Raw genomic sequence first — 10,434 nt, forward strand, 5'->3', positions numbered from 1 at the left:
GGGGGGGGAAGGGGAGCCATCCCCCCCCCCCCCCGCCGTCGCCGCCATGCACTATTCTCATGCAGCTGGTGCAGGGGTCTCATCAGTGGCAGCAGCAAGGCTCTGTCACCCGCTCTGCCTTTTTGTGGTCCAGTGGGTATGACCTGGTACAGAAGTGGCTCCTGCCCATGCTGGTCTGGCCAGGCTGTAGCCCCTTGCCCCACTGTGGACACACACATCTGGAGGGGGCAGGCATGTGCCCACCCACGCCTTCTACTGATACATTGCCTATAGTGTCGACTGGTCAGGTACACCCACCCGCTGCCCTCCATACTAGAGGGCAGGGGGTAGCGGGTCGGGAGTGAGGGGCACCAGTAGGGTGAGGGGAGGAAGGGCTGCAGTTCAGGAGTGAGGGGCACCGGTGGGGTTGAGGGTTGCAGTTGGGAATGAGGGGCAGCAGCCAGGCCATGGGGTTGTGGGTCAGGACTAAGGGGCACTGGGAGGGCTGTGGCTTGGGAGTGAAAGCATCAGCATATCAGGGCTGCTTAGTGCCACAAAGCAGCAGAGGGACAGCTGCAGCTGGACCCACATCCTGGTGAGCAAAGGGGACAGGGAGAACTCTGATTTTTCTACGATTAAAAAAAAAAAATTATATACCAAAATATATAGGTATTTAGAATTTATTTTATTAAAATGATTAAAGCACTGTTAGGCTTCCAAATTGCTTTGAAATTGTAAATATATCGATAAAACACTGTGTTCAGTTGATACCTACAGATATAGTGGTGTTTCATTTTAATCACAGAAAAACATAGATTTTGCATTTTTTTTAAATCGAGAATTTTGGATTTTTAAATGGAGAAAACCAGAATCCTCGGTCATAAGATAATGATTGAACACCCTAATTCTACAGAGCTTGTTCAAGTGAATAATCTTACAGATCACATAACTAAGGATCGGAGGACTTTCTTACTCATTTGTTTCAAATTGCTATTGAAATTTAATGGAGCACAGGACATTTGAAGGTTTAGTATCTCCTGATTTTTTACATGCAGAATATTTGGATTTATTTTTTTTAGTATGAAACTTTCAGAACAGAAGAAGAGGAGAGAATAAAAACTGAGGGGCAAGATGTGAAATCATCAGTGTACTTCATGAAGCAAACAATCAGCAATGCCTGTGGAACAATTGGGCTTATTCATGCTATTGCAAACAACAAAGAAAAAATGAACTTTGGTAAATCTTTTCTTTGTTAACATCATTTTGTTTTTACGTAGGATGTCAGTATCTCGGTATTAAAGACTTAAGAGAATAATGGCTAATTTCTACTTTTCATGATGATGCAGCAGCACAGTTTTTTGTGCAAGTTGATAGTCATTGAGAATGTTGGTAATTTTAGTAATTCATAGGACACCAAGACCTTACAGTTAATGAATAAGACGTAACCTACCAATATAAGGTGGCAGGTAATGTTTTGATGTTTCTTACCATAATGAGAGTCTGGTGACTTCTTCTAATACACTGCATACAGTCAACTTTTGGCGTTGTGTTCTTATTTTTCTGGCTGGACATAAATTCACTGTATACTTTGTGATTTCTACTTTTTTTAAAATAGAATGCTAAATATTAGCCAAGTCAGCTATGAAACATTTTCTCCTTTTGTTGTAATTGTCTGAGTTTAGTGAAGATAGGAGAATAAAGAGATTTCTTCATTCACTTTCTATTTTTATTTTATTGTTTCAAGAATCTGATTCTTCATTGAAAAAGTTTCTGGAAGATTCATTATTAATGACTCCTGAAGAGAGAGCCAAATATCTAGAAACCTATGAGGTTAGCATCTTTCTCCTCTTTTTATACAGTAGAAATGTTTATATGAGTAGTTCTGCATTCGATCTTCTTTCAACAAAACACTTCAGGCTGTGACCAGTCTTGGTTACCATAGTTGAACTGCTCATGCTTAAAGATAAGCATTTGCTGAAGTGCTTTGTCAAAGTAATTTATGAATGATTTATTATGAATGACATTTGCTTTTAACAGGCAATTTTGTAATCCCACTACTTATTGTGTAAAAGACTTAATACTGTGTTAGGTGATGCTATTTCATAAGTTAAAATAGTAATTCCTTTTTAGGTATCCCCTAACAGAGAATATGAAATAAAGTTACTTAAATTGGAGTCCCTTTTGGTTGGCTAACTTCTAGTCAATTCTTCTAACACAGGGCTGTCCAACTCGTAAGCAGCTGGGGACTGCATGCCCTGCCATCCACACCAGCATGGGTTTCAGGGCAAGCCACAGGCCTTCTGTTCTGGATGCTCCCCAGCTGCAGTGTGCGCCTGCGTGGCCCTGGCAAGGGGCAGATGGAAGCCCCAGGGCCACAACTTTAACCCCTTGTGGGTCACATGTGGCCTACAGCCACCAGTTGAACTGCTGTGTTCTACCAGATGCAATAAAAAATAAATAAAAATCTTGTGTGTATAGCACAGCATTTACTACTGTGTTACAAAGTTGACAGTTGAGAATATGAACTGACTCTTACAAAGACTTATTATTTAAAATAACATGTTTTGTGTATGGTTTAGTGAAAACATATGTTTTAATTTTCAGGCTATTCGTGTCACTCATGAATCCAGTGCTCATGAAGGTCAGACTGAGGTATTCAGTTTTATAACTTTATTTTACTAACTATACTTCTAACGTAATATTTGTTTGAAATAATTATTAGATTTATACCTGGTTGAAAATGAGTATTTCTTCAGTACTGATATTTTCAGTTGTTAGTCACGTTACGGTGCAAAAGCGTGAAGCTTTGCAAGTTTTTTCTATTTTTTTGTATTTTCCCCTTTATCTAGTCTTTTGGGGTTAATTAAATCTTATCTTCAAGCTTTTTTCTTTCTGTTCATGAGTCTTGGTATCTGATTCTTGAGATTCTTGCATCAAAGATTTGGAACTTGTAGGAAGAAATGCCAATACCATGCACACCTCAATGTAATCACAAGAGGTAACGCTTCCAAGTGACACACAACTAACTGATCCATTCGCTTCATAAACAAAATACATATGGCTCATCCTAACTGCGCAGGTGGTTTTGACCTATATGTATATATGTGACTAAACTACTTCAGGAAAACAAAAAATCACATTGCAGTACCTCATGTATGTGGTGAACTATGTCCTGTTTCAGATAAATACTCATAGATATGAGAGACTTCATTTTACATTAGGATTTCAAAATGATCAAATCATTTCTAAGTTCATCACAGGTGTGCTTTTTCTTAAATACTGAAATATATTCTTATGCATGTAAATGCAGGCTTTCTAGTCTTTGACAAATTCTGGTTATCTTCTATAATATGCATTCCCCTGGTTATGAATGTCTGCATGAAACCTGGAAGCCAGAAGCCAGTGTATCATTGGTAGCACTTTCATTGATATAAATGGACTTCAGTCTTGGGCTAAATTAGAATGATAAAGGAAAGGTGGATAAGCGATCAAAGTAACTGACTGGTTATCTTTAAGACAAAAAGTCAAACAAGAAAGATGCTTCTCCAATCTACCTCGACTCCACCAGTTTAAGCATTTGACACATTCAAAATGAAGTTTGGTATACAAGCCAAGAAAGGAAGATGAGATTATTGTGGCTTTTGTGTCAAAGTAGAAGAAAGCAAGACAAGCTTGCCTGAAGAGAGCAGGGAGTTCCCAGGTTGCTGCCACTAACTACAGGTTTATCGTAACTCTTTCAGACACAAAATAAAAGGACTTTTCAAAAAGAAATTATTTTCCTGTGGATATTGTAATTTCCTCTTTTGGAATCTTCTCTCATTCTTCTCTTTCTTACCTTCTTGCTGTGAATCAATCCAGAGACTTTATCATCACACAGGGAAAAATCATGTAGTTTCATCATATATCTTTCTTAGTGTCTACCTGAGGAATTGGGTCTTCCTTCAGAGGTTCCAGTTTAAAACATTCAATCCCATTTCTTAATTGGTTTAGCTAGGGTAGAACTACTGGGGACTACCTGTCTTAATTCCCTAACAGGTCTATAGCCTGTGAGCCTTCCCCTCAAACCCTGGAAAAGAGAGATTCCCCAGGTTTTCTGTCATCTTGTACTCAAGGTGAGGGGTTTTTAGTAAACACTTTTTATTGGACCAGTTGTATAGCTGAGAGAGATGTTAGACAAGCTTATGGGCATGAAGTGCATGTGTAACATCTCTCCCAACTCTACAGTTCATCCAATAAAATATATTGTCAAAAAACTCTTCTTCTCTCACTTCATGGACCATCATGGCTACAACAGTATTGCAGGCCTACTCCTTTGTATACTTAGGAATCTACCCAGGAAGTGGACTTTGAGAAATTGTCTTACTTGTCAAGATCTTTGTGAAACTTGGAAGTAAATACGTAGGTTATGGCTTCTAGAAGTGTCCCAAGTATTCAGGTAGGGTCCTTCAAGGAGTTCACTCAGCTCAACTGTGTGGTGGTTACATTTTGAGAGAGAGAGATTAAGCAATAAGTAATTTCCACTTTGTCTTAAAGGGAACTATCATTCTTTATAACATGCTTTGAACTTAGAAAGTTTCTCATACGTGTAATAGTGTCTGAGCACTTCTCCAGTGTCAGCTGTGGAATCTGGATTTTCTGCAGTTAGGTCATGAGCTTTAAAGTCATCCTGAAAGGTGACTTGACACTGTCATTATATACAGTGTAACTTTTAAAAGAATTTCTTAGTCCTCCTCTACATCCATTATATTCTCAGGGTTGCTTCCCTGGGACCAGGTTTGTGGTGTCTGCTGAAGCTACAAAGCTACATTGAAAGCTTGTATCACTGCATGCCACAAAGGTAGTGTCTACCAATCTCTTCTCTAATTTTATCTTTAATGGTTATCTACTGTCCTGGAAAAAGTGTGTTAAGCTTTTGGGACAGAATACAGTACCCTTTAGATAAAGTGGTCCTGCAGGCAGAACTCCCCCTCATCCTTTCTGTGAGTGTTTGAGACAGCCCTTCACATTGGAAGGCCTTAAAAGAACTTTCAGTATGTGGTTGGGGAGAAGAAAACCTAAAAGTCTCCTGTATATGAATGATTGATTTGGCTTTTGTGTTTTATTTATCCCAGCACTCTCTCTCTGAGGCAGTTATTGTTCCATTGGTAGTTGAATTGCATGAGTCCTAACAGGTGGTCCACTCCACAACAGCATATTCATTGGTTCATACAAAATCTCTAAACCTTTAATCTCAACATTAAGGCAGACTAACTTCCCAAAGATATGTGATGCCAGTCTATTGATTAAGGTCATATGAAGTTGCTGTCAAGATTTTTGTATTGGCACGTGTTGGTTGGAAATTAGAAATAGGTGTTCAGTATCTGGAGGCAAAAAGAAAGCCTCACGGAGTGTCACTGACAGCATAAATGGTAATATAAATGTAGCTTTCTATTATATAAAAGTTGCATGAAATGCAAAAGGCTTTTTTCCCCTTAATTTATTTTCAAGGTCATGAGTTGGTGTGACAGGATGGAACCTTGACTTCTTCTGAACAAAGTATTTATTTTTAAATTGTTACTACTGATAATCCAGTTAAATGACTTCACAGTTTCTTTAGTTTGTACGAAGTCTACCAAGCAGAAATACCCAGCTTTGGTAGTAGAATCAGCATAGCGTGTTACAGGCACTGTGCAGCTCCCCTGCTTTTAGCATCCAACATAGATCAAAGCCCTTTATTGTGCTTTCTAGACCACCTCCTGAGTTTAATTTGGTATATACACTGTCACTAAGGTATACTAGTGAATTAATTTACTGTTGCTTTTGATTTCTATTTCTCTTTCAAGTGACAATGTTTTAAAATCACAGAATGTGCTCTGCTTGCTGGTGCAATCACAAGAATATACTATTATAATTTTGAATTTTAAGTAGTTATAGATTAATTTTTATTTTATTTTATTAAAATACTTATATTAATCAGTTTGTAGGTAGTGTTTCCACCTATTAGAATCAGTAGCAAATAATCAGATTTTTTTTCAGCACAATGTATAAACTTTATGAAGTGCTCTTGGAAAAAAAAATCCTTATTAATTTAAGTTGGACAGGCTTATTGGACTGATCCTGTTTAAAGAACAACATGGCACTCCTTCCAAATTAGTAACTACCTAGAAAAGGCAGAGTTGCAAATGTCAGAATGTATGGAGATGTTTTTGATGTTGTGCGCTCAGAATTTAGGTAAGGCATGGTAGGATGACGAACAGTTCTCTATAGATTGATATTAGAAGTCAGGGTGCAGCTCACTTCAATGAGGACCTTAAAGCATACCAGCAATGCCAGCTTCTGCCCATTTGGCTATTTCAGACAAAACTTTGTTTCATAACAGGATTGTAAAGCTTCTAGCGGTGCATACAAAATGTTTGTGGGCAAAATGCAGGTTGAATTAGCAGTTCATGGTGATTACTTATTCCAGGTTGTGTCTTCCTCATACAGCGATTTGACCAGAACTCCTATTTTGGAAACACTGGATTTTTTTTCTCATGTGTACCCAGGTTTGGATCTAGGGGTGGTGATGGTGTGTGGTGGGGGGCGTGGAGCAGGTACACCCGGGGTATACCCAACGGTTGCAGTGGTGCAGTTGAGCATCCCCCCCCCCGGGTCTGATTTTGGCCTCTCCCAGACTTTAAAACCAACTGCTTGGGGCGGGCATTTCTATTCAGGCAGTGTTGAGAAAGTTGACTTCGTGGGTCATTATCATTTCCCTGATTCCTGCTAATCGCTGTCTATTCCACAGATGTTAATGACCCTCTCTCCTTTTTAATGGTCCAGATGTTCCACTATTCAAAATATCCTTTCTTCTGCAATTTTGCTCTTTGTTAGCCATTTGTAGAAATGTCTGTCTTCTGTTTCACAGCCCTCCAGGCTGTTTTTAGCTCTAGCTAAAAACCTTAACTCCGGTATGGTGTAGAAATTAACAGAGGTCTAAAAATGACTGATAGTGAAGTGTTGGAGGCACTGTCCAGATGCTCAAGAAAGCTAGGTTTGTTTTATGAATAAGAGACATAAAATAAAGTAATAACTACAGGACTTAATGATGTGGTATCTTTTGAATATTTTTGCCTGTTTTGTTGTGTTTTTTAACTTGATATATAATCTAGCAAAATTGTAATGGTTTACTTTGATCTTAAACTGAATAATATATTGCAAGCCCCCTAGGCCTTGCATATTAGTAAAGCTTCTAGTTTCTCTAACTGGAAAAAACTGTCATGTTGTGTGTTGATACACCACATCATCTGCACCCCCCACCTTTTCAAAATCCTAGATCTGCACATGGATGTACCCAAAGAGTAAATATACCATAAAGTAAATTACATCTCTTTAAAATAAATTTACAAGATAAATTAGATTGTGCTGTCAAATGGTAAAACTGAAGTTGTTCTACAAAGGTGAATTTCACAATGCTTCTGATGAGACTTGCAATCTAGACCTCTCCTCCTAACATCTGCTCATCCCCCTGGCGTTCTCCCACACAAAATAGAGAACTTGATTTTTCTCATAAACAACAATTATAGCAGCATCCACTTTGAACATAGTTTACATATGGAAAAATAGGAAGACCCTGCTGCTCCTGGATAGAGAAATGGGACCTATGCCTTCATTATTTCAGGAGTAATAGCTTGCTGACAAACTTCCAGGGATATCCCTACTTGGAATTTTAGGATGAAATTTCCTCATCTTCCTTTGTGGATCTGTTAAAGGGAAGCACTTATAAATTCTAAAAACATTTTTACTTTGTCCTTTCTCTACTGAATGATTTTTCTGTTTATGCCCAGGTGAGTTTTTTTGCTATCAGCTAGATGCTAGAGAGATTCATATGGAAAGAAAGTACTAGAGATCAGATATCTAGCCCATGACACATGTTACACTTACGTTGCAAGTGCCATGTCAGTCGCACCATAAATTGTGATAAAGACTTCTAACGTGATTAGTACCTATGCCTCCCTATCTTGGTTGCCTCTTTTGATACTTCCCCGTATTGAATAATGTAAAATATACAAACCAAAATTACAGATAGGCAGAATACTTTCTCTGGCTTTTAAAAAAGGCGCATCAAAAAGTGGATACTGAGAAATACCTTGGTAGCAGCAACTTATTTTTACCAGACAAAGGGAAATAATGGTTTTCCAAGATTACAATTTAGACATTTGCTGGGTAGCCAGTCTTTTGAATTCAGACCTAGAGAAAATAAGTCTCTTGTAGCTGTTTTTTATTAATAAAGCAGCTTTTATTACAGTTTTTGAGAGGACAAAGGGAGAAAACATGCACCATATGTCTGTTAAACAAATAAACCACTAAACCTTGTTTAAAATCTGTCACCATGCTACAAAAAATAACTTTTCAAAGTAATGAATAACATCCAGGCTGATTCTTGAAATAACTTCACTAGAATAGCTATGCTTTGGTAGTAATTTAGTGGTTATTCCTAAAACATGTGTAATATAAATAAAACCAGAGTGGAATGCTCCGGCACTCAATTTTTAAGCTCTCAGACTGATATATCTAATAGATGGAAATCTTTGTAGAATACTAAATTTTTAAAATAACCAAATGGAGCCCTCTCACCGCTGCAACTACAAAACAGAACTATTGTAAAGTGAAGTTGATTTTTAGCACAATAAGTGTGGTCTAAAAGACAAAACTGTTGTCATACCCTTGTTTAAACAATAGACCAGTCACTAGACATCATGACAGGAGTGAATGGAGAGTCACTACTGTCTGGGGGACTGGTCATGGGCCTTGGTGTAAAGAGTTTTAGAATGCCTCCTTTTATGTACTACCAAGCTCCTGACCTTGAGCAAGCGATTTTTCTGCTGCTTCTCCCCTCCACCCTTTGCAGTGTTTCTGAGCCTGGGGTATCTGGCGCATGTTAAATTTATGATTCAGTTACCACGTTAATTGCACCACAAGTAGAGTGCTACAAGTTCAGTTGTTTTATGCTGCCATAAAGTGGCAAGCCAGCCACAAAGATGTTCCACAAAATGTGTGGAACTTCTTTGCAGCTCATTTGTATGGTGCACCATAAGTTTAACATGTAACATGCCTCCATCTTGTAATGTTGTATAGGCATTGAAATAGAGGTTGATATTGGGACTGGGACAGCCCCAGTCCTGAGGCTGAAAATGGGCTCCTCGGGGAGTGGGTTGCTAGGTTCCCCAGTGTGGGGAGGAGTGGTGAAGGGCTCTCCCTACTGGGAACCCGGCAACCACCATGCTTGACAGACTTTCAGGATAAGGCACTTGAAAATGCCACATCCAAGGGAGATGCAGGGCACTAAGTTTCACATACAACTTATAGATTTCCCAGGGCACTGGGACCCTGGAATCAAGGAACCACTCCCCAGGCCCACAGTCCTGGTGTCCCAGGTCATTTAAAAACTATGCATCTTTGTTGAACCCTGGGGATCTCTTTGAAATATATTTTAATTGCAGATTTGGAGTTTATTCAACACTTGAAAAATTTTGAGCAATTTAGAGTGATTTACCAAAAGTTTCCATTTTAATTTCTAATATTTTAGGTTTTAGCAGAAAATTATGAAGACTATCATTAGCTCTTTTTTTAATTTTTAGAATTCTTGAAAATTTCTATTAAGCAGTACATAATTTTGAAAAAGTCTATTTGCTATGGAAGACTGAAGGAAACAAGTTAGATAAATGTGCATGCATATTTTTCAAAACATGGTATTATAGATGCAAAACCAATTTGTTTTTTGCTGTATACCCCTTCCAAATGTTGGTGTTTTCATATGCTTCCACTTTCTGTCTACCAAGTAAAAACTTCAGCTACAGGAACCTACATTCAGCTAAAAGATGAGACATCTGTACTAAGTGATCCAGGACACCACAGTTGCTGTATAGGAAACAGTGGCCTCCCCATTTTGTGGCAGTGCAGCTTAGACTCTGTACACACATTCGGATCATCCAGAACAACTCTCCCAGGTTTGTTTTCCTGAGAGAAAAACTGACCTGTATAGGAGTTCAAACAGAGAAGCAAATAGTGTTTTTACACGAGCTCCAGGGGTAGGAGTGGAGGGAGCGCTTTAATTGAAATGGCTCCGAGAGCTGATTTAATTAAAGCGCCTATGGCATCTCATGTATCAGTGTCCTCACACTTCAGAAGGGCAGCAGGGACACTTTAAAGCTCATTAAGCAAGCTTTAGTTAAATGTCGCTGCTGCCATTTTGAAGCACAGTGATTCTGATGCATGAGATGCAGAGGCTGGGTTGAACGCACTAATTAGCACACTCCAGGAGACTATTACTCAAGTCTTCTCTGACCTGCTGTAGTTACAGTGCGTCAGAGCAGCCTCTGGGCATGTCTATAGGCACCCAAAGTGCCTGCAGGATGGATGCTGGGCTAAAGCAGCCCAGAGAGCTTTGCAGGCTCTTTTTTTTTTTTTTTTTTTTTTTTTTTTTTTTTTTTTTTT

At 38.7% G+C, this 10,434-nt stretch overlaps 1 protein-coding gene across 3 annotated transcripts in view; it reads left to right on the forward strand.

The window, feature by feature from the left end:
* The window catches only part of UCHL3 (ubiquitin C-terminal hydrolase L3), a 91,569-nt gene that overhangs the window by 42,627 nt on the left and 38,508 nt on the right, over window positions 1–10,434 (forward strand). For all 3 annotated transcript variants that reach the window (XM_019524548.1, XM_019524549.1, XM_019524550.1), the window contains 3 exons: window positions 1,059–1,215; window positions 1,724–1,809; window positions 2,584–2,631. In XM_019524548.1, the coding sequence (XP_019380093.1) occupies window positions 1,059–1,215; window positions 1,724–1,809; window positions 2,584–2,631 (291 nt within the window). The remainder of the gene's footprint in view (window positions 1–1,058; window positions 1,216–1,723; window positions 1,810–2,583; window positions 2,632–10,434) is intronic.

The sequence above is a fragment of the Gavialis gangeticus genome, unplaced genomic scaffold (assembly GCF_001723915.1).
Source record: "Gavialis gangeticus isolate Ggan-Ray unplaced genomic scaffold, GavGan_comp1, whole genome shotgun sequence".
Classification (NCBI taxonomy): domain Eukaryota; kingdom Metazoa; phylum Chordata; order Crocodylia; family Gavialidae; genus Gavialis; species Gavialis gangeticus.